Below are 23,407 nucleotides of genomic sequence, written 5' to 3' on the forward strand. Positions count from 1 at the left end.
TACCTGATCCAAAGGGTTGCGCCACTGGTTGAAGGGGGACGTGCGCAGCAACCAAAGACTGAAATGTGGGAACGGGCCAGTACCGCTACTTGATTCAGGGCTAGATGACCCTGTGCAGACCCCGCTGTGCGGACCGGATGTGTGTACTGGCCGGAATGGCCCTCTTTCGCACGTCCCAGTTTGGTATGACCCAGGAACTACGAACCGCTGCAACAGTGTCGTCCCCTGGGCCCTCAGTGGCGCCCGAAGGCAGGCAGAAGCAGGAACGGTCGCCAAGGAACGATGTCGCAAGGAAAAAAATAGCATAGTGCGGATAGTTGCGGTCCAAGGTCCATAAAATAATCCCAGGACATAGGGTACCGGATGCATCAGTGTTGCTATGACTCTTGAAGGACAGGTTGTAAGAAGGTTGCAAAACCAATGAATTATGACACGCCACAGAGAAACTTCGAGTTGATCAGCCACTCTGAGATAACGCAACAATGACTTGCGTGAAAATCTCTACAAGGACAAAGATTAAAGACATTCATCATTCAGTGTTGTAGTAGCGCATGGTCCGTCGTCAAGGTAAAGAGAAAAGAAGCAGTGTCATTTGATGGGATGGTGGGTCAATATTTACCGCAACTAATCTGAAAATAGCGTCAATGGCCCTTCCGAGATTTTTGACTGTTTGCCTACTCCTGGCCTGGGCTTCAATTCCTCGAGGAACCATTCGCCGACCCATTCAGGGAACCATTTGGATCCAAGCTAGGAAGCGGGGCGGAAACTGCAGCGGCGATGGACATGATAGACGCAAAGTCCTCTGGGGGCGTCCTTCCCAGACCGCACTCAGTTGCTACGGAGAACTCTTTGACCACTTGCGAAGCAGTCGCGATTCTGCGGCGCGTTCCCTCCTCATCACCAGCGTGGACGACTCCCAAGTACAATTCGGTTGGACCTAGCCTAAGATTCTTGAGAGGGGCGACATATTCAGTGTCGTCTCTTTCCTTGGGAACGGGCATGTGGAAATAGGATATGGGCCTTTGGGTGTTTTTTATGAGAGTGTTCGCCACATCAACGAGAAGCCCCACGTCCTTGGGCTCAAAAAAGTGGCGATGACCCAAGTCGCCATAGCATAGGTGGACGCCCATTTCAACCTGTGGGCTGACCGCATTCGTTAGGCGTGCGAGCTGTTGTTCGAGGTGCTCACGAACGGGCGAGAACCACGGCTTGAAGTGGGGCCAAATGGCGCCTTCCAGCATGGCGAATTCCGCAGCAGCGTCCCACTGGATGAGGAGATCCTCGGGCGGGATAGCCTGCTCGATCTTCCTTAGGTCGCGCACAAGAGCAGCTTCGTACAGCGGCTCGATGGCGGGTTGGTAGGGTTCCGCGATGAGGACCAAAGCATTGGGCGGTGTGGGGAGAGAAACCTGGAATTTGACACCTTTGGGAATAGCGCCCTCCTTCCGGAGCTTGGAAAAGAGCTCGTATGACTCGATGGCGACTAGGTCGTAGCCGGTGTGAAGCTCGGGAAGACTCTTCACGACACGCTGGATTTCCTCGTCTGAGGGAACCGAAGTCATGGGAACCGTGTTGAAGGTTGCGTCATATTCGCGGAGGACTTGAGGGGCGGCCTTGAAGACGCCACACTGCCAAAAAGTGAAGTTTGCACGGTGCTGCGTCTCACCGTCAGGGATGCTCCGCAGTCTGCCGGGAAGCAGCTCGACGCTCTTGCGGAACACATCCTCGGCAGAAGGGAGGCAGACGCTGCCGACCAGATGAACGCCACGAACCTGAGCGGCAGCCATGGTTCGGAGAATGCGGGATTGCAGAGCAGGTAGTGTCGCGTGCAGAAGCAGGAGGAGCCGCGGGCGTAAGACTGTGGGGAAGATTGCGGGCTGGGTGAGGAACGGCGGGTAGACCATCACCTTAGATATACTAGTAGTAGGACCCACGCCAAACAAAGACCAAACAAGGGCTGGCAGCTGTATTCGGGGCGGGGAACACGGCCCAGGCGCCGGGCACGGCTCTGCGCCGCGGCGCTCGCTTGGGGGGTTCCGCGTGGTTGAAAATCACCGGGGTGACACGACAGCGTGATGGAAACGCCCGGGGAAAAACAAAACATGCAACGGCGGGACAGCCTCATCCCGGATCTGTCCTCTGAGTCGTGGAAAACGCTCAATGGAGCCACTGGTGGTGGAGGCCATGACATCGGCTCGTAGGTGCGCTGTCGCCTGCAAAAGCGGCGGAGGTGCTGACGCTGAGAAAACAGGTGAGTAGCCAACAGTGCAATAGCAATACCTAGCGTGGTCCTCATGCAGATTGTGGAGTAGCTGAGTCGGTCGAATGAGGCATGGCAGCAGTAGAGTCGACGCTAGCGTAACGGGCGCGAAGGGTGGAAGGGCAAGGCCGCTAGATAAAGGGTCCTGCCGCCGCGGGGCGCACGCCCTGCCGCTGAAGCCGACCGTTTGGCGCGTACCAGTCGCCAGTCGCCAGTCGCCGGTCGCCGGTCGCCAGTCGCTAGCCCCGCTGCCTGCAGTGCCGTGCAAGCATTGTTGACGATGCCCTCCGTCTCATCTGCAGGCATTGGCCTCTAAGCACTGCTCTGTGCTTTTTGGTGTCGAGAGGTTTCGGCAGGGGCGGGTCTGCTGCTGCCCCGCCTGGACCTTCCACGCGGGGCGCCATGATGACAATGATGACAAACGCCAACCCTTCAATCTACCGCACCTGCTCGACGACGTGATTCTATTTCAACGCGCTTAATCCATCGACTCGAGCGTGATCCCGTCCACGATCCATCGCCATGTCGTCCGCCGGCGCAACCCTCCCCGATCCTCCGCGCGACGTCGAGTCGATCGCCGCCGTTGAGCAATCGCTCGTGTTCCCTTCCTTCACGGCCAACACGGCCTGGGAGCTGGGCAACGCTCTTCGCTTCCGCCTGCTTGACTTCCCGACTCCTGCCGTCATCAACATCACCCTCGCCAACAGCGACCAGCTGCTCTTCCACACCGTCACTCGCTCCGGCACTCTGCCCGACAACGACAGCTGGGTCGCCCGCAAGCGAGCTACCGTCTTGCGCTGGGGCGTTTCCTCGTGGTACATGCATAACAAGCTCGGGGGTGATGAGGCAAGATTCGCCGCCAAGTACATGCTGGGTGAGCGCGCGGGCCAATTCGCCATCCATGGAGGCGGCTTTCCGGTGCGCGTCAAGGGCGTCGAGGGCATCGTCGGCGTCATTGTCGTAAGCGGGCTGAAGCAGGAGTGGGACCACCAGATCATTGTCGAAACGGTCGAGAAGTACCTGAAGAGCCAGTGAAGAGCCCGGGATTCGAGATTAGGTTGGAATTAGACACCATCGCAGCCTCGCGGCCATGACATAGGTAGGTCGGGCGAACATTCCCGCGGCTGGCATGCCTTGCTGACACGGGGCTGGCGCTGTGCAGAAGTAATAATGCAACCTGCCAGGATTCCATCCTTCTCCAAAGTCTCGGCTTCTGCCTTGCTGCAAGCAACCGTGCGAAGGCAGGTGCGATCGCTTCCGTTCCTGTGTCACTGGCGGACGAGCAACGGGGCCCGCGAGGCGCAGAAGATGCGTTCCTCAACACCCGTTTCGGACATCCCCTATCAGCAGCCCCGGTCCTGATTCAGCGCCAGTGCGGGGGCGGAGCCCGTCACGTGCCCCTCGGACCCAGCGAAGCCCGTCTGGAAGAACGACTGCAGCTGTGTGAGATCTGGTGGTACAGAGTTACGCATGTGGAAGGTGTTTCTGCAGCGGTGAGCCCGAGGCCTTGGTCCTTGGCTCGCCGCCTCTAAGCTGCCGAAGCTTCCTCTTGCGTGGCTCAGCCGAGATGGCAAGACGCGCCGCCCCCCATCCTTTATCTCTTGTATCAGCTTAACCCTGCCCACCCTTCTTATCTCTTGTCGCCAAGTTGCATCGAAGCATTGCAGCATCCCAACCCGTCGCATTTCCCCGGCCTTGTTTGCACTCCCCGTCCAATCAAGCCCCGGGAAATGGACCTGATCACCGCGCTGCGTCGGCTCGGCCGTTGGCCGATGCTACGCGCCTCTATCAGTGAACCTTGCCGCACGCTGCAACCCAGCTGCCCGGCTGCCCGGCTGCTCCCCCGTCTCAGCGCTGGACGTGGGACGCACCGCCGGCAGCCTCGCCGCGGCCATGATGGTCCGATAATAGCATCGATCGCTTATGCCTGTGTCGCCTGCCGTGTGCCCATATAAGACACTCCCCTTGCACCCGTCCCGCTCGGTTCAGCTCTGTCTATTTCTCCCCCTTGCCACCCTACTTCTTCGTCCATCTACAATGGAGAGCTCCAAGGAGAAGGTCACCACGCCCGACGACGACAAGCGCGGCAGCATCGTCGAGGCCGATGTCCATTCGCTCAGCCATGACCATGGCGCTGAATCCGAGCTCCGCCGCATGCTTGGGACCCGCCACTTGACGATGATCGCGCTTGGCTCGTCCATTGGCATGGGCCTATGGCTCGGCAGCGGCACGTCTCTCGTCAACGGTGGCCCTGCTGGTATTTTCATTGGTTACATTCTCGCTGGATCCATGATCTGGTCCGTCTCGCACTCGATTGGGGAGATGGCCATTATGTACCCTCTGCCGTCTGCCTACGTGCAGTGGACTTCCAAGTTCATCTGCCCGTCCGCTGCTTTCGCGCTTGGCTGGTCGTACTGGTTCTCGTACGTGATTACCATCGCCAACGAACTTGCTGTAAGTGAAAGGAAGCCCGGTGGAGAGATTCACGCTAACCACTGGTCTTGTGCAGGCCGCCAATACCGTTCTGAGCTTCTGGACTGAGAAGGTTCCCATTGCCGGATGGATTACCATCTTTTGGGTCGTCCTCGTCGCGGTCAACGTCGGCGCTGTCACACTTTTTGGAGAGGTCGAGGTTGTTGCATCGACCATCAAGTTCGGATGGATCTTTGTCGTCATCATCTCTTTCATTGGTAAGTCTCCAAGTCGAAGAGGTCGGCAAACAAAAAAGGAAAGAATTAATTGTTGGCTTAGTGATATCTGCTGGCGGCGCGCCCAACCACGATGCTGTCGGTTTCCGGTATTGGAACTCGGAGCCATTCACAAATGGCTTCAAGGGCTGGTTGGCTGTTATGCCTACCTGTATTTTCGCAATGTCCGGTGGTGAGAACTCTGGTCTTGTCGCGTCCGAGATGAAGAACCCGAAGAAGGCCGTCCCGCATGCCGTCAGCTCCATCTGGGTTCGCCTGGCACTCTTCTACCTAATGGGTTCCTTGATGATTACCATCACGGTTTCTCCCGAGAACCCTGACCTGTTTGGTGGCTCCGGCACCAATGCCTCACCCTTCGTCATTGCCTACCGCGACGCTGGCCTACAACCTATGGCCCACATCATGAACGCTGTCATCTTTCTTTCCGTCATTTCGACTGGATCAATTTCCGGATACGGCGGCTCCCGTACTACAATGGGTCTTGGCCAGCTGGGAATGGCTCCTAAGGTTTGTTACACCAAATGCCATGTGATGTATGCGTGTGACACAAGCTGAAGCCTACGGCATAGATTTTCACCCGAGCGGACAAGACAGGCCGCCCATGGGCTGGTCTCATCTGCACACTTGGCCTTGGCGGCGCTCTCGCGTACATCAACGTCAGCGAAACTGGCGCGGAGGTCTTCACCTGGTTCTCCAATCTGACGTCATTGTTCACGCTTTTCGGCTGGGGCAGCATCTGCTTCTCCCACATCCGCTTCCGCCGCGCTTGGGCCATCCAAGGACGCTCCCCCGCCGACCTGCCCTGGAAGTCATGGACCTTCCCTTACGCGGCGTGGTGGGGTCTGTCCTGGTGCATCATCCTCATCATCGTCGAGTTCTACCTCGCCGTCTCCCCGCTCGGCGGCACGCCTAGCGCCGAGAACTTCTTCGCGAACTACGTCTCCGTCCTCGTCATTATCGTCCTCTACCTGGGGGCTCGCATCTACAACCGTGGACCCTGGTGGCAGGACCTCTCCAAAGTTGACCTCGATGCAGGCAGGCGTTTCTACATCGATCACGTTGACGAGGAGGTGGCAGCTGAGAAGAAGAGTGCGAACCCGCTCGCTAAGGCGGGCAAGAGCGTTGTCGGTTTCTTCGGTGGTGAGATCTGAGTGGCGGCATGGAGAGAAAGGACAAGCCCTGAAGGAATATCATTGCATCAGCGCGATTCACGGGGGGGTCGCTCGGCGTAGGAGGGACGATTCTTTATCCTTAATCATTGATTGGCGGCCACACTTCGTATTTCTTGCATGCATTTGTGCTGTCAGAGTGGCTGCCCCGTCCGACTTGGCGCATCTCGTATGTCCCTTGACGGCTGTGGGAGTGTGGGGGTACCAAAGCCACCAAGGCCCACACTGCTGTTCACCGGCTAAACTGCCATGTTGCAGTGCACTCGCCGGCTTGTGCTGGTGTTTTCACCCGAGCGGCCTTGCGCATGGAGTGGTCAGTATTCGCGCGGCCTCTCGAACAGCACCAACCGCAAGGCTATTTGACGCATGTACATGGACGAAGCGACACGGGAAAACAAGCATGTATCGCAGGCGAATAGCTCAATTTCAATTGTGGAACCGTAGCATGGAGAAATCAGATGTCCTCAGGATGGTTATGGGTCATGTTCCCCCTTGCTGCCAATTTGCGTGCATTCATGCCTGAACAACTGCACACGGTGCCAGAGCACTGATCTGGACAAGGTCTTGTCCGTCTTGGGTAATCATCACGTGGGCGGTAGGCCGTGAGGAATCGGCGGAGTTATCGGAGCGGGAGTCGCGCTCGGCAGAACCGCGGCGGAGCTGGAGCTCTCGATCGTCATAGAATCGCATCGGTAATCAACGCTGGAGGCAAGCAGACGACCCTCTCTCTCCATCGCCGCACCGCCGCCGCCCCTACATCCCCATCTGTGAGGCGCGCGCGTCGTCTCCTGCCGTAGCCTTCTCGTTCTTTTGTTTCCCCGCTGCGCAATCGCTGCGCTCCCACCACGACCGTCTAACCTCCATCACCGTGCATCCCGCCTGCCCGCCACGACATGCTTTACAGCCAGAATCTACCATGGCGGGCAGCTCTGCGCCAGGCTTCGCGCCAGCCTAGCAGCCTCATGCGGATCTCATCACCTGGTCTCTCTGCCGCCTCCCGCTCCTACCATGCCACGCTAGTCCGCGGAACGCCACTGCCCTCGCGACAACGCCCCATTGCTTCGCCCTCCTCACGCCACTTTGCAACTACCCCTGCACGGCGGAAGGAGAAACCGCCGCCTCCACCCGCCGAGGAGAAAGCCAAACAGAAGGAGGACGAGGACAAGAAGAAGGATCAGGAGAAGGTGGCCGAGTCCGAAACCGGAGCAGACGCAAAATCCAAGACTCCGGACCCGTTACCTTCGAACAAGAATGAGCAAGGCGCAGCAGCTGGGGCTGGAGGGCAGGGCGGCGAGTCTCCGCCGTCCAGCGGCGAGGGTGGAGGCAAGAAGCGCAAGTCGGAGCGTTCTTTGCAGAAGCCCTCGGTGCCGGAGGTCTACCCGCAGGTCATGGCCATCCCAATTGGCAAGCGCCCGCTCTTCCCCGGCTTCTACAAGGCCATTACAATCAGGAACCAGCAGGTTGCCGCTGCGATACACGACATGGTCCAGAGGGGCCAGCCGTACATCGGCGCTTTTTTGCTGAAGGACGATGACGCCGATAAGGACGTGATTGAGAGCGCGGATGACGTGCACGAGGTCGGAACCTTCTGCCAAATCACTAGCGCGTTCCCCGTGCAGGGAGAGGAGCCCAGCATGACTGCCGTCCTGTACCCCCACCGCCGCATCAAGATGACTTCTCTGATCCCCCCAAACCGGGCAGCGGGCGAGACCGCTGCCAAGGCTGGGACGACTCCCGTGGAAGAAACCGAGGGAGAGCAGCCGGCGAAAGACCCGCCCACGCAGGACAAGAAAGGTGATGTTGTGGCCAGCTTCGAGGAGAGCACACCGGACCAGGCCAAGCAAGTTGCGCAATACGAGCCGACCTCTTTCCTGAAGAAATACGAGGTCAGCCTGGTCAATGTCGACAACCTGACCGAGGAGCCTTTTGACAAGAAGAACGAGAACATCCGCGCCCTTGTTGGCGAGATGGTAAACACCTTCAAGGAAGTCGCAGCGATCAACTCTCTTTTCCGAGATCAGATCTCGACCTTCTCCATGAGCCAGGGTGCCGGCAACGTCGGCGATGATCCCGCAAAGCTGGCTGATTTTGCTGCAGCAGTTGCTCAGGGCGAATCGCACGAACTGCAGGCTGCTCTCGCATCAATGAACATTGAGGACCGGTTACACAAGGCTCTGTTGGTGTTGAAGAAGGAGTACATGAACGCGAAGCTGCAGGACAAGATACTGAAGGATGTCGAGAAGAAGATTTCCAAGAAGCAGAGAGAATATTGGCTGATGGAGCAGATGCGCGGCATTCGCAGGGAACTCGGCCTCGAGACGGACGGTAAGGATAAGCTTGTGGAAAAGTTCAAGGAGAAGGCAAACAAGCTGGCCATGCCTGAAGCTGTCAAGAAGGTCTTTGATGAGGAGATTAACAAGCTCGCACACCTCGAACCTGCCGCATCCGAATTCAACGTCACCCGAAACTACCTGGATTGGCTTACTCAAATTCCTTGGGGCCAACGCAGCGCTGAGAACTTCGGCATCCAGAACGCCATGAAGGTCTTGGACGAGGATCACCACGGACTGAAGGATGTCAAGGACCGCATTTTGGAGTTCATTGCTGTTGGCAAGTTGCGTGGCACTGTTGAAGGCAAGATTCTCTGTATGGTTGGCCCGCCCGGTGTCGGAAAGACGAGCATCGGCAAGTCCATCGCACGGGCCTTGAACAGGCAGTACTACCGGTTCAGTGTCGGCGGTCTCACCGATGTCGCAGAGATCAAGGGTCACAGGAGAACCTACGTCGGTGCTCTTCCCGGACGGATCATTCAAGCGCTCAAGAAGTGTCAGACGGAAAACCCGCTGGTGTTGATCGACGAAGTAGACAAGATCGGTCGCGGTCACCAGGGCGATCCGTCGTCGGCGCTGCTTGAGCTGCTCGATCCCGAGCAGAACAGCTCTTTCTTGGATCATTACATGGACGTTCCTGTCGATCTTTCCAAGGTTCTATTCGTCTGCACGGCGAACATGACCGATACGATCCCCCGGCCTCTGCTTGACCGTATGGAAATGATCGAGCTCTCTGGCTACGTTGCTGATGAGAAGATGGCCATCGCGGAACGCTACCTCGCACCGGCTGCCAAGGAACTGAGTGGTCTTAAAGACGTGGACGTTCAGTTAGAGAAGGAAGCAATTGCTGCACTCATCAACAAATACTGCCGCGAGAGCGGAGTACGCAACCTGAAGAAGCAGATTGAGAAGGTATACAGAAAGTCTGCGCTCAAGATCATCACGGATCTTGGAGAGGATGTGTTGTCCGAGGACAAGGCGCTCACAGAAGAGGGCAAGCAAGCGCAGGAGGAAGCCAGCAAGGACAAAACCGACGTCAAGGACACGCCGGAGAACATCGAGAACGAGACCACGGAGCAGCCCCGCGTCGCACTGAAGGTTCCGGACAGCGTCCACGTGCGCATCACGCCCGACAACCTCAAGGACTACGTCGGCCCGCCCATCTTCACCGCGGACCGCCTCTACGACACGACGCCTCCGGGCGTGGCCATGGGTCTGGCGTGGACGCAGATGGGCGGCGCGGCGCTGTACGTCGAGTCGATCCTGGAGAACGCGCTGACGGGGGCGTCGCGGCCGGGCTTCGAGCGGACGGGCAACCTCAAGACGGTGATGAAGGAGTCGACGGTCATCGCGTACTCGTTCGCCAAGTCGGTCATGGCGCGGCGCTTCCAGGACAACCGCTTCTTCGAGCACGCCAAGATCCACATGCACTGCCCCGAGGGCGCGGTGCAGAAGGACGGGCCCTCGGCGGGCATCACCATGGCCACGAGCCTGCTCAGCCTGGCGCTCGACCACCGGCTCGACCCGACCATCGCCATGACGGGCGAGCTGACGGTGACGGGCAAGGTGCTGAGGATCGGCGGGTTGAGGGAGAAGACGGTCGCGGCGAGGAGGGCTGGCGCGAAGATGATTATTTTCCCGGAGGACAACTTGAGCGATTGGTTGGAATTGCCCGAGGTCAGTTTCTTATTTTTTTTTTTCACTTTTCCCGATCCCTCACTCGCTCCTGCTTTCGATTGCTGACGTTTTTATACTTGACAACAGAACATCAAAGAGGGCATCCAGGGCAAGCCTGTCAGCTGGTACTCGGAGGTCTTCGACATCGTGTTCAAGGACGTGAACAAGAAGAAGGCGAATCAGCTGTGGAAGGAGGAGTTGAAAAAGAAGGACGACAGGAGGAAGGAGAAGGACGAAGACGACGACTGAAAACATCTCGACACGGAATCGTTCCTTCACTGACGCTTTTTTTTTTCCGCTCCACTCTCCTTCGAGCGAGTCGCTCGAGTGGGGATAGTCTACCTCTCCTCTTTTCTTCTTTTCCTTTTCTCGTGGCCGAAAGAGACGAGAGGGAAAAAAGAACGAGGGATTTATCACTCGCATCTAGAGTTGGCGTTCTAGAGTCAAATATTTCCGCGGGGATCGTGTACGGTAGGTGTTCTTTTGTATGATTTGTGGATGTATGTGGGTGGAAGACGAAGGATGTTTGTTTTCCCCCAAGACAGTGGGAGGTTTCGGGTGAGGAAAGGTTTGGATGCAGGGCGCGGGTGCTGCATTTTGTGCAAAAGCACATCTCTCCCCTTTGCGATGGATTGAATGGGGGAGATGGAAAAGAAAAGGGATGTCATAGCTCTCCACTCTCAATTGTATGTATATTTGGTCGTTTGTTTGTGCGTGGATTTGTTTTCCCTTCTCTCTTTCTTTGAGAGTGGATGTTGGAATCAGGGATGTACATACATTTCATGATGATGTGAATGTATATTCACCCAAGACTCGAGCTACTGAGGGCTGTGCCTTCGTTCGTGACCAGTTCGCCGGTCATATGCTACTTGGGAATGGTTTGGTGGCAGTGGTCGCGTGTGCAACACCTTGAGCCCACTGATGTTTGACTGGGGGGTCCCCTGTCACAGATCGCGTGGCGAAGCCCCCCCTGCGATGCAAGCATGAGCACAATAGTGAGACTGATGACGATTTCTGCAGAATGTTCTATCTCCTTTTATGTATGTGTTGGGTACAAAGATATTTACTTTGAAGATGTAGTGAAATTGTATGTGCAGTTGGAAAGACAGTTCTCCGTAACGACGGTTGCGACAATGAGAAATGAATCGTCCCCGTAAAAGCTATGAACAGGCCGGGGACAGCGACTTGAGAAATTTACAGATAAAAATGGGTATGTTGTGGGAACGTAGCGACGGCCGTAACTCTGCACCAACTGCTCAGGTAGGAACGGTGTAGACCTTGAGCGAGTTGATGAGCCAGTACGACTCGGAGAAGACTCCCGGGTTGTTGGCGACATAGTTGATGCAGTTGCCATTGCCGGTCTGAGAGGCGCAGGTGCCTGTGGACCAGACGTTGCCGGCCCACTGACCGCAGAACGTGACATCGAAGACCTGCGTGCAACGTGAGTATTTTGTTCTGGTCGCAACTCGGATGCCACAACGTGCTTTCAAATAGACTTACAATGTTGTTATTCTTGATAAAGCTGTCAAAGGAGCAGCCGGAGAAGTGGGTCATCGGCTGGCCCCAGTTTGAAGGGTTGGGAGTGCCGGATGAGATGTCGGAAGGGACAGAGCTGCGCGGGAAGTACCAAATCTGGATGCTGCCCTCGTTCCAGAACGTGGCATACACACCACCTCCGGCGTTATTGAAGGGGGTGCCGTAAGAGTTGGCGGTGGTGCTGGTGACCCCACAGCCTGTGATGCATTAGCAACGAAGCATTGAGCATAAATATCGCGCGGGGGTAAGCGGTGTACCATCATAGGCGGTATTGGCATTGCAGTCGGTGTTTCCAGATGTTCCGGATTGGCCTCCCTCTCCGACGGTGACGGTACAGCCAGCAGCGGTGTGCAACGTCATCTGGTTCACTTGTTGGTTGTTCACTCCCTTTAGTCGTGGTTAGTTCTTGCTCATTATCGATGAATCAGTGGCGGCTCACCTCGATCATATCGATCTCGCCGCTGTTGGGCCAGTCAGGACCTTCTTTGTATCAGCGTGGGGCCCCAAAGAAGACTATTTCCAAGCACAACTTACCATACATCCAGTATGCCGGCCAGCTCCCGCAAATGCTTCCTGGAACCTGTTAATGCGAAACAAACAAGAGAACAGTTAACCTTCGCTTACCGGGCATGTGGGCAAGGTCAAGGATGAAGAGTCCATGGGTGAAGGCAGTGTTTGATTGTATCCTCACACTGGGGCGACCCGATCCACTGGGGTCCAGCACTGTAGTGCTGTCAACGCCGATGTAGACCTGATCGCCTTTGATCTGGTACAAGCCTCGGGATTGAGCATCAGCTAGGGAAAGGTAGTTGACGTAACCACCAGTTGGATCGGCGGTCTGGAAACAGTCAGAGATGTTCATTTGGCCGGAGCTGTCTACGTACTCCAAGAGCCTGCACCGTGAAGCTGTCGAACCAGTTGGAGGAGGTGTAACTAGCGGCAAGGTCATACGCAGCTGCAGCTTTGATGCTGGTGGTGCCGAAGGTGGTATTGTCCCCCACTTGAAGGTCCATGTAGCCGGTGGTTACATTGACCGGGGTGAATCCCGCCGTGGTGTTCGTGTAGTCAAGACTGTCGTCATCTTGAAGGGCCGGCAGGGCAGTGGCGCCGGCGGCAAGCAGCAAACTTGGCACGGCGTAGCGAAGCATATTGACAAGAATGGTTCGAACTTCGGTCAAGTAGTGCAAGTGCAACTACGACTGGCCAGCAGTGTGACCGAGTATACGAAAGAGTTTTGGCGAAAGAAGTCAGGGAACGTCAAAGGTAAAGGCCACAAGCTGAAGCGGAAGCAGATCAGCGATCGCGCGCCTTTATATCATCCTCCCGCCGCGACGTGTGGAGAATGGAAAGCCAGAACAAGCTGAGCAGCCACGCGGCAGGTGGTCATCCCTGTTGTACGGCGGAAGAAAAGGCGGTGCCCAGAAGCCATGTGCAACGCTTACCGGAGCATACCCGTTTCGTGCAAAGGCGCGAAGCGGCGAGGTCGGTGAGCGTGCCGGTGCTTTGCAAGAAGGGGCCAGTCGTAGGGCTGACGTGACATGTGAGTGGTGGTCTAACATTTGGCCTTATGTACGAACAGCCAATGGAATCCGTCCGGATGATGCTGGCCGAGAGATGAAGTACCTGGCAGCCGGGTCCCGTGGATAGATGAAAGTCTTTCCATATGCGTGGAATACTCCACGCGCAACGACATGGCTCCCTACCCGGCAATCGGTACAGGGCTCGTCTTTGCACTACCAACGCCACGAGGGGCCTTCCTTGATACACTGGCACTGGCAAGGCTAGCGGGTGGGCGCCTAGGAGCGCCCATGCATCATAGATGGCGAAGTCGAGTGCCTTGCCCCTGTTCGGCTGACAGCTGTCAATGTCATGGACGGGGCGGTGGAAGTGGCTTGCCGTGTGCCGACGCCCGCCATGCAAGGGACCGTGAAAAGAAATGGACATGGTCCGATGCAGAGGATGGGATGAAGGGACAAAAGAGGAGCATTTGTCGCGGTGGCTTTAACGAAATGAGGCCCTGGCCGAAAGAGGAAAGCAGAGTGAGGTATATGCAGGTGCACATGAGCTGAGTAGAGGATTGATGACAAGTTTATTGTTGAAAGCAGCAAATCACAGGCCAGTACCGGCCCTGGCATGGGAGACTGACTGGTGGTCGGCCAGCTGAGCTAGGGGCACGTGTAGTAACTAGGGCTTCGCTGACGAAGAACGGGTCGCATGGAGCGAGAGCATAGCAGAGGAGCGCGCGCGGAAGATGAGTGGTTGGATCCATATTGCGCTTCGAGCCGCGTGTCCATTGCGGGGAACGACGGTGCGGGAGAAGGATCCGGACCGGCCATAGACATACCACCTTCTCTTTTGGAGCTTGGTGGTGATCGAGTCGTGAGCCAGGCCGGGTGCCGGCGCCGGCGGCGCCCCGGGAACCAGGAAGGCTGGAGCGTGCAGCCGAGCGTTTCGTCAAGATTGCCCTGCGACTCCAGAGGCACGAGTGTTGGATGACCTCATGGTGGTGGTGTTTCGGGTGTTTCGAGTGTTTCTGGGCGGCAGCGGCGGCGGGGCAGTAGCGCGTTCGGCAGCTGCTCTGTACCACGGCCGGCCACGACCTCCGCCCCTACGCCTGCATGCGTCACGAGGCCGTCTCCAGAGACACCCAAGTATCACAAGGCCCGCCCTCATCACGCCTGTCTCGCTCTCCAACCCACCGCTGCTGCTGCCTCTGCTGCCTCGCTGCCTCTGCGCCTGGTGCCTTGGGCGCCGTGTACCTGTGGTTCCACCGCCGAGGCACCGCTGCCCGCAAGAGCTCCAGCCTGCAGCTCACGCCAGACCCTCTCGAGCAAGCGTGTTGGCGACGCCTGAGGGCTGCTTCACTGTCCTGAACTCAGCTGGAGCAGCACCCAGCTGGAGCAGGACTCAGCTGGAGGCGCCCGCCCAACAAGCCGAACTGCATCTGTGCTGCCCCACTGCCTGGCCTCCCGTCCCGGCCTCCCGTCCCGTCTGCACTCGACGCCTCGACGCCTCTCGTCTCTCGCCTCCATCATTGCTCGTCATTCTCGCAAGCTTGGCATCGCCCGCATCGATGGGCTGTGGACAAGGTCTACTGCCATGTTCCCCTCGGCTATTCCAATTCACATGTCGGGCCTGGCTGTCTGTCCTCACTATTACACATACTTTCTTGCTCCCATCTGCGCTAGCTCCGTCTGCCGCTATCCATCGGGGAAGGTGGGCATGTCCTGACGGCGCGGAACACTCTTCTCTGCCGTGCTGCACGGTCCTATTTCGGTTTGGCGAAGCAGCTTCGCCTACAAACGGACTTGCAGCCGTGACTGACGGCTGGTCGGCTGAACAAGAAGTGAGTGTGCAGTCCAAGCTGAGTGCTTCCCACTCATCACCCTGACCAGAGCGATTACTAACCTAGTGCAGGAAGAAGGCCTGACAGGTCGTGCCCGATAACTGACTTTTTTTTCTTTCTTTTGTCTCAATGCACGGAGGAGCTTGCCGCGAGACAGCGAACATGACCTCAGCCGTTCTCCACGATCGGCGCGGCCCCACGGATCCCAGGAAAAACCAAGGCCGATGTGTACCTAGCCAGCTTCTAGAGCCACGGTCCCGCTTTATCGAGGGCTAGAAGCCGGATAAGGGATCTCCGAAAGGCAGTTGAACATTGGGTTTGTCCTGCGCGATTTAGGCATCCCAATCGACGTCAGCGTGCATCGCATCGGGAGCAACAGCGACAGCCATTCGACTCTGAGGCTGGCCGACAGAGTTTTCAGCGGCAGAAGGACAGGTGGCTGCAGGTGCCGAGCGCACGCCAGTTGCGGCAGCGACGACGACAGGATGGCGGTTGTTGAGCTGGGAAATTAGCCCACCACCAGCGTATCGCACTGCAGCCCTGCGACAGCGGGTGGTGCGGGGTTGCGAGCGACAGTGTTTGCGTTGGTTGGCACTTGGGTCTTCCCGCACTTGGGCGCGTGTTCCTGCAGCGTTCCCAGGCGGGAGCTGCCAGGCACCGCTCTTAGGGCCCAGCGAACGGAGCCAGCACACCTGCAAAACTTGTCGGCTACCCCACCGTCAGCGCCGTGGTTTCGCTGGGACCCACGTGGCGTGCAGCCGCCAAGCGGAACATCCGCCCATCAAAGCTTTGCAGCCCGTGGGACGACTGCTGAGCCGCTTGGCAACGGCGCCCGAGGCTCCGACAGCGCCGTGCCGATGTTCTGGACGCCGCCGCGCCGGGGCTTCCAGCCGACCGTGTGTTTCACGCTCTTGGGGATCCTCAGGAACGCGCGATTTAGCCCGGCCCGCTTTGCTGCACGTGACGGCGGTCTAGCCTGTGAGGTTAGCCTGCGGTCGGCCTGCGGTTGGTCGGCGGTACCTGGGCGGTGCCGGTGTGCTGCCAACCGGCAGCCCGCCCGCCTCTGCCGCTGCAGCCCTGCGCGCCGTTGGCAGTCTGGCACCCTCCGTCTCCGATGCACCTCGGGACAGACTGCTGCCAACCGCGCTGCTTCGCCGTCGCCGCCGACGCGGCCGCATACGCAGCAATGGCACGGCGGGCGGCGAGCGGCGAGTCGTGCTGGCTCCACTGCGCCGCCGGGGCGTGCAGCCGCCGTCAGCTGGCAGAGCGCGCGCGCCAGAGCGGACGTGTCAGCCTGCGCGCCCTCCCCGCATCAGCGCTCCGCCCGCGCTTCGCAGGCGCCGAGCAAGCGCAGCAGCAGGCGGTCAGCAGCCCAGCGCGCGCGCGCAGAATAGGAGCAGGAGTCGTGGGCTGGCGTCTGGCAGCGGTGCCTGGCCGGCGATTCGCAGCCTGTTGCGGATCAGCCATGGCTAGTCGTTTTTGGCGTAGGCCTCAGCCACGCCGGCCGCCTGCTCCTCCCGTATGCGCCCACACTGGCCGCCGTGTTGTCCAAGCAGCCCTCGCCTCCTTTTTCGCCCAGTTGCCCGTCCTGCGCGCTGAACCCGGCGCGCCCATTAGTCGAGCCGCGTGTGTTGCTATACCCCCACCGGCATAGCAGTCGTCATCCTCCTATCATACGCTCTTCCGGCGCCGCGGTCTTTCCCGCCCACCCATGTCTCCTTAATTACCACCGAGGCTGGGTCCTCTTTATTATCACTATCCCCAGGCCCCGACTGTCGTGTCTTTCTGTCTCACTGCCCGCTTCACTTCGCAGAGGAATAATCGCATCACTCTTTTTGCGTCATTCCAGTCACTCTCTCGACACCAGTCGTCCAGCCACTCTTTCGGATCCCTCCCGACAACCACCAACCAATCCTTCAACATGCGTTTCACTTCGATGGCTCTCGGCGCTCTCGCCGCCACCGGCACCATGGCCAGCAGCCGCTCCCACGCCCGTCTTCACCGCGAGCACGAGGCCCGCAGCGTGTAAGTGCCGGCTCCAATCGCGTGCCGAGGATCCCTGTGCTGACCATTGCAGCGACGACCGTGGCCTGCTTCTGGACGCCATCCACGAGGCCAAGCTGCTCGCTCTCGGCCTGATCGCCATTGGCAAGAACGCCCTTGACTCGGCCGATGCCCAGGTCTGGGTTGGCGATGACGGTGACTACACCAACGAGTACAGCAACCAGTCTGACGAGGACATCGTCCTTGTCGTCTGGGGCCCCGCTGCCTCTTGGGTCAACACCCAGGACCCGCTCATCACCCTGTCCCTCCCCGCCGGCACCAACAAGACCCTCTCTTTCGCCAACGGCGCCAGCGGTGCCTGGGCCGCCATCTACGAGGACACCACGCTCGTCAACGGTCAGATCTCGGAGACGTGGGGCGAGTACACCTTCGGCGAGTGGGGCTGCGTCGACGTCTCCCGCGAGGTCAACATGAAGGGCCACAACATGTCCATCGACACGGGCAACTGCGTTTCCGACATGGAGACCTGCGTCTTCCAGTGCAAGGACGGCGCCGAGTCGTGCTGGCTGGAGTACGAGCTCCTCAACTGCGAGAACGGCTCGCAGGAGGGCGCTACCTACGGCACCTTCGACGGCGCCCCCACCGGCGGCTGCGGCAACATGGGCAGCTCCGCCACGGTCAAGACCATCCTCAACTAAATCATGACGTCTTCTTTCCCAGAAATTCTTGTAATGAAGCGGAAATAGGAGGGTAGAGGAGGGCCTTGTTTATAATCATTTTTATTGGAGCTCCAAGTCGCGGGATGTCGGCCATTGGGATCTTCGGCGCAGCACGTTTTTGGACGCGAGGAAAGAAGCAGCAGCATCGGCGCCTGATGGTTTCCTAGATATTTCGACTTTTGGACGCTTTGCGTTTACGATACCAGTGTCTGTTTATTGTCTATTCAACTTATCCAATAAGCCGGCTCTTACTGGTTGCTCTCAAAAGAAAGAGACCCCCCGGGTTTCTTGCTTTCGACTTCTGTGTAAATATAATGGATACCACTTCAACGAACCGTAGCAGTCTCAGCAGCGAGAATGAAACACCGATTTTGTATGTACGTACATTTGCCAAAGAGACGATGCGGCGCGCACATCACCTCTCGTTACTTTGCGGATGGATGATCAGGAGATCTTGGTGGTCGCATCCTCCGCGTTCGTGGCTCGGTCACCCGGCCGCCCCTTCTTCCCTCCGCTTGTGCTGCTCACGTCTTTGCGTTTACCGCTCGTCGCTTACGACCCCGCTGACCGGCCCAGCAGGAGGCGCATCACGAACAGCGCCGTGGGCAAAGTTCGACCCCACGAGCCCCCCTATGCCGATCCGTGCCCCAGCCCAAAAAAGAAGGCGAGGCCACACAATAATCTCCCTTATCCACACCAGGCACATCTGCCCCCTTCGGGCCCCGACGCTTTTGCCTATCGAAGCATCGCCCTTCCATCTTGGCCGACCATGGTCGCATGCGGAAGACGGCGCCGAAAAGCTTTTCCTGTGACACGCAATGCTTCATCACCGGGCGACGTTGTCTTCATCTTAAACCCCGCGCGCCGCCGCATGCACGCAATCCGGCTCTGGTGTTGCTTGGTGGCCGGTTGGCTCCTCCCGTCTGACCGGTTTGGCTTTTGCAGAATTCGCCGCGGGTTGCCGCGCCCCCTGAGCCGCCGGCGCGGCTGCTTCACCACTACTCGACCAGGCCGAAGCATCAATCCTCAAGGCGTCCCGGCAGGTACGAGCCATCAGGCGCCGATGAGCAGCGGCAAACGAGACTATTGAAACTCCATCACGGACACACACCCGCGCACATCACTTGTTCGAGAACGCGATTCGACGGAGTGTCAATCTCTTATGCCAATCTCCGTGGGGGGGCATGAGTGTGTGCGTGTGTGTGCGTGTGTGCGTGCGTCCGCGGGCTCCGCCGGCGCCGGTGTCGTCGCAATCGAACGCTTGGCGGGCAAATCTCCCTTCCTGCCTGTCTGCGGCTGCCAATCTCTCGCTGGGGAGGGCCATTCTCCAGCCACGGCTCCTGATCCATCACGCCATGCACGTGCGTCCCTGTTCCTGGCCGTCGTGGTGCGCGCCAGAAGTCCCAAGTACCTACCTGATCGCCTCGACGACTCTCTCACCTTTCCCTTTCCGCCTTCTTCCCCACAAAAATAGAGCGCAATCTCAGGGGCGTGGGTGTGCCGATTGCACGATTGTGCAGGCGGGTGGTGTCTTCCCGTTTTCCGCGCGCATGCACTGCGCGCACGGCGACGCTCCATATGCGTCTTTTGCGTCTGTGATGAGAGTCGCCACCGCTGGATATGAACAGACGCTCTCTGTTGGTGTGCCGGTTGCCGATATATGGTCTCTTGAAAGTTAACTGACTCCCAGTATTCCCGCCCGGGGAAATCACCGCTACATATGTATACACGCGCGCACGCCCGTCTCCTCGGCAGTGGGGGATGATCTCGATCGCGCAGGCCGGCCGTCATGGTGTTTCTTTCGCTCTTTCCTTGCTGTCCCTTTCGATTTGACGTCGTTGCTTGACGTTTGATCGAGAGCATGGTTTCAGGCAACCCGACACGATGTGTGCCTATAAGATGTTCCGACTATGCGTCGGTGTTGCCGAAGTAACGGGGAGGGGTTGGCGAGGGCGTTGGGCGCCTGATCTCGTACAACGCTTCGGGATGCGGGTCACGAAGTGTCGTCGTGTGTGGCGCAACGCTCACGAAACAGTACAGATAGAGCCGGCAGATAAGGTACGGGAAGCCGCGGTTAGCTGCATCAGCTACCCGCCGTTACACTGTGGGGGAGGGGCCATGTCGTGCACGAACTAGTAGGTGTTTTGGATGCGGGCTGGACTGGGGTGGATATTATGGGCTTCGCCGGCAGACAGGGGCCGATGGTGTGTTGCGGATTCATTGCACACCGGAAGTGGTAGTGCGGCAGGCGTGCTGAGCGGTGTGTCTCCGGTCTCCGCTGGTATGCTTTGACCATTGCTGCGGTTGTGTTTTCGGCGGGATCCTCAACCACAAACGACGTGGTGTCAAGACAGAACGACTCCAAAGAATCGTAGAGTGAGAAGAGGGTAGCTAATTGGACATCATTGCTACCGCCAGATTTATGTTCTGGTCCCTTTACAGTCGCCGTCTACGCCCTTTGCGACTTGATATTATTCAACGTCGACCCTCGATCACTTCAACCACGGCATCGGGCCCTCATGACACGTGTGATTCAACTTCGTCTCCCAAGCGTCCCCATATCCCTTCCCTCTCACCACCATCGTTAGCTGCTTGCCAGGCACAATGTCCTCGACGCCCAAAATATCCACCGTCTCGTCCGCTTGGATTTTTCCATATGCCATCTCAAATCCTCCCACGAAGAATTCGTGCAGCTTCCAACCATGACATGAGATAGCTTCTTTGGCCATGGCGGTAGCGCCCAAGGTCTCGGTTTCGGGACCGAAGAACTCGACGGTTTTCCCTTTCCTTCCAGAGACGGATCCAATGCCGGCGAACTTGAAGATGATTCCGAGACCCAAAATGCATAAACCTGTCAATCAGTGGCAGCTTCTCCATCGAATTCATCGGCACCCGCATGCCAGAGAAGCAGTTCTGCGGGGTCTCTCCGTCTATATCCTGCGTCAATCATCGTCCATTGGACATGGCACAGACTTCCAGACCGCCAAAGAAGGTGCGTTTGGCCGGCGAGCAGTGGCGCGACCGTCGCATCAAGATATGCACCCGCCTGCGAGCTACCCACCGGTCCTGGCTCACCCCCTTCAGCGCGACGGCAAGGTGCCTGCATACGCCAACCGCGATAGGACTGGGAGTCTGTTGTGCTGCTGGAAAGGTGCTGCTGAAATCATCTGCGTTTGACGCGTTGTCTCGACTTGAACGACGCGTTTCCGATTGCACGCGCTGCCGGCGTGTCCCTCAGAACGACGCGTTGCTCCCCGGCAGGAAGTAAACAGAGTCGCTCCTTCCGCGACGGTTCCTCTTCGTTCCAAATCGGGCTTAGTCGCACCAATCTCCTCATCTGGTGTTTTGGCCTCCATTTTGTTGTTTCTACCACAGCCCCCAACGAAGAGGTCGCGTCCGTCACTCACCTTGTTCAAGTCTGGACAACCATGGCTCATCCATTCCTCCTTGACGTGCCCGTCCCGGGTCGTGATCCAGACGAAACTAAGACTCCAGAACCGAGTAACCATGAGCAATCTGGTACGCGTCAAGCCTTCGACGGACGTGCATCCAAGGATGCAAACGCTCACAGCTCACCTTTCGATCGAGACTGTGGCTCCACATCTGACTCCATAGGCCAAGACACAGACGCCAGCATCGAACCTTCAAAGCTTCGAGATATCGCATCCAAGCTCCGCGCCGACCGCCGAGACCGCGCTGTCCTTGGCCTGACCGCATCTGATGGCGAAGGTGAGGGGGGAGCTATATCTAGTAGTTCCTTCCCTACTCAGCGACGCGGACACGCATCGCCCGTCATCACCATCAAGTCAGAAAGCACCCGAGACCCCGAAACGCCGTATCCATCTGGAGACATTACTGGCATTCAAGGAACCAGACCCGATCTTGCAGAGCCGGAGATCAAGCCCGACCCCGAAGAAGAATCAGACACCACCTGGCCAGCCCAGGCGTCGGGCGTGGACATTGTGCATGGGATCAAGCGTTCTGCAAGCCACGCATCTGAAGAGGATGCAGAAGACGAGAAACCACCGCCAAGGAAGAGAGGCCGAGCAAAGAAGGAGCCTCCGCCGCCTCTCTACAAAGCTACTGCGGAAAGAGCGAAAGGAACCAGCGAAATCCCCGGGGGCTTGGACATCGATGACAGCGTCCTCGCCAAGCTCAGGAAGTGCTTTGAACGTGCAGAGCACGAGAATGCATCCGAGGCCGAGGCTAGAGCCGCCATGTTCCTCGCTGGGAAACTGATGCGTCAATACAATGTGGACAAGGCCGAGGTCATGCAATACAAGACGCCCGAAGAGCTGCAACAATCCACGGGATCTAGCGAGGTTGTTATCTACCGTCGAGATGGAGCTACGACTCCAATACCCATAAGGCAATGGGTGTCGGATCTGGCAGGTGCCATGGGCATCTTCTTCGACGTCAAGACATATTCGAGCACTCCTAAGAGCCGTTTTCTGGTGAGGTGGGTCTTTTATGGAATCGCTCAAAACACTGCTTCCGCGGCGTTGGCCTTCGAAAAGATATACAACCTTATCCTGGACTGGGCTCGGTTCAAGAAAGGGATTGCCGTAACCAACAGTTACTGCCTTGGCATCGCTGCTCAGCTGCGTAAAGACGCCAAGAAAGAGAAGGCCGAGGAAATGGAGGAAGCGAAGAAAAGTGAAGCTGCACAGCTGGCCATCAGAGAGCAAGAGGAACAGTCACAGCGCGAGAAGGAGTTGCAGCGTCTTCAGCCGACGGTAGAAGAAGAGCTTGAACCGAAGCCCGAACCGAAGCCCGAACCGAACTCTCAGACCGCTGAAATTGGGGGCTTTGAAGGAACACCAGGCGCTGACATGAGTAGTCCAAAGCTGGAAGCGGATTCGGAAGACAGCTTTGACTTTGGCAGTGCACTTCCGAACAATGGAAACTCAACCACCAACGACGATATACGATCTCCGACCAACAACGACGAAGACGAAAACGAAAGTGATGACGACGAGCCGGATTTCGTCAATGATGACGAGGACAATGAGGACCAGCAGCAATCTGGTGACACTGATAAGGCGATTGATGACATTATTAAGAATACACCTGCAGTGGAGGCTTGGCCGCAGCCCACTTCTCCGTCACCAGAGCCCACCACGACTTTCCCAAAGGAAAGTCCAGAGCCGGATGTTCAGTGGAAGTCCCCGATGCAACTCACGGTATTCAGAGAGACGGCGGCCAAGGCCGCGGACGAGTACCTTAAGGCAAAGGGTATGAAGCTTAAAACTCGTCGCAGAGGTGCTAAGGCCAAGGATGCGAAGGCTTTCCAGGAGGGAGTCAAAGACGCAAAGAAGATTGACGTCCGCCAGAAAGCTATTGATGACAAGGAGCAGAACATCCAGGAGAAAAACGACGGCTGAATCAAGGAGTACCCGTGAATGGCCTACAGCTGCGCTCAGCCAGGCAGCACTTAGCATTGAACAAGTTCAAAAGGAAAAAGGTGAAGGAATGCTGAGCCAAGCGCCGACAGAGTGAAGCTTTGAGTAGCGATTTGGAGCCGTAGGACGGGAAAGGTTTCTTGCAAATACACGGAAAATGGCTTCTGGGAACCTGCTTGGCTACTTCTAATGCGGTCCATGCGGAAGTGTGGGAATTTTGACTAGTCTGCTGTTCGAGCCTGTTGATTACACATTT

The 23,407-nt window shown here is 57.7% G+C and overlaps 7 protein-coding genes across 7 annotated transcripts; 5 read left to right on the forward strand and 2 right to left on the reverse strand.

The window, feature by feature from the left end:
• Positions 1-692: 692 nt before the first annotated feature.
• On the reverse strand, positions 693-1,787 carry BKCO1_12000161 (urod-like protein; the record flags this gene model as incomplete). The annotated part of the gene is made up of 1 exon (XM_020270657.1): positions 693-1,787. One exon carries the CDS (start codon positions 1,785-1,787, stop codon positions 693-695), a length of 1,095 nt encoding a protein of 364 aa, XP_020132525.1.
• A 995-nt stretch (positions 1,788-2,782) lies between these two features.
• Positions 2,783-3,295, forward strand: BKCO1_12000162 (uncharacterized protein; the record flags this gene model as incomplete). The annotated part of the gene is made up of 1 exon (XM_020270658.1): positions 2,783-3,295. One exon carries the CDS (start codon positions 2,783-2,785, stop codon positions 3,293-3,295), a length of 513 nt encoding a protein of 170 aa, XP_020132522.1.
• A 1,002-nt stretch (positions 3,296-4,297) lies between these two features.
• BKCO1_12000163 (amino acid transporter) lies at positions 4,298-6,119 on the forward strand (the record flags this gene model as incomplete). The annotated part of the gene is made up of 4 exons (XM_020270659.1): positions 4,298-4,714; positions 4,770-4,950; positions 5,012-5,475; positions 5,538-6,119. 4 exons carry the CDS (start codon positions 4,298-4,300, stop codon positions 6,117-6,119), a joined length of 1,644 nt encoding a protein of 547 aa, XP_020132523.1.
• A 911-nt stretch (positions 6,120-7,030) lies between these two features.
• BKCO1_12000164 (lon protease mitochondrial) lies at positions 7,031-10,393 on the forward strand (the record flags this gene model as incomplete). Its single annotated transcript, XM_020270660.1, has 2 exons — positions 7,031-10,144; positions 10,232-10,393. 2 exons carry the CDS (start codon positions 7,031-7,033, stop codon positions 10,391-10,393), a joined length of 3,276 nt encoding a protein of 1,091 aa, XP_020132528.1.
• Positions 10,394-11,400: 1,007 nt separating this feature from the next.
• On the reverse strand, positions 11,401-12,828 carry BKCO1_12000165 (endo-beta-glucanase; the record flags this gene model as incomplete). Its single annotated transcript, XM_020270661.1, has 7 exons — positions 11,401-11,574; positions 11,645-11,877; positions 11,938-12,067; positions 12,120-12,160; positions 12,215-12,253; positions 12,305-12,518; positions 12,565-12,828. The coding sequence occupies 7 exons, from the start codon at positions 12,826-12,828 to the stop codon at positions 11,401-11,403; spliced, it is 1,095 nt and encodes a 364-aa protein (XP_020132529.1).
• Positions 12,829-16,947: 4,119 nt separating this feature from the next.
• Positions 16,948-17,728, forward strand: BKCO1_12000166 (putative effector 5 protein; the record flags this gene model as incomplete). The annotated part of the gene is made up of 2 exons (XM_020270662.1): positions 16,948-17,051; positions 17,104-17,728. 2 exons carry the CDS (start codon positions 16,948-16,950, stop codon positions 17,726-17,728), a joined length of 729 nt encoding a protein of 242 aa, XP_020132526.1.
• Positions 17,729-21,177: 3,449 nt separating this feature from the next.
• On the forward strand, positions 21,178-23,133 carry BKCO1_12000167 (ankyrin repeat protein; the record flags this gene model as incomplete). Its single annotated transcript, XM_020270663.1, has 1 exon — positions 21,178-23,133. The coding sequence occupies one exon, from the start codon at positions 21,178-21,180 to the stop codon at positions 23,131-23,133; it is 1,956 nt and encodes a 651-aa protein (XP_020132527.1).
• Positions 23,134-23,407: the final 274 nt, after the last annotated feature.

This window comes from Diplodia corticola (assembly GCF_001883845.1).
Source record: "Diplodia corticola strain CBS 112549 chromosome Unknown scaffold12, whole genome shotgun sequence".
Taxonomy (NCBI): domain Eukaryota; kingdom Fungi; phylum Ascomycota; class Dothideomycetes; order Botryosphaeriales; family Botryosphaeriaceae; genus Diplodia; species Diplodia corticola.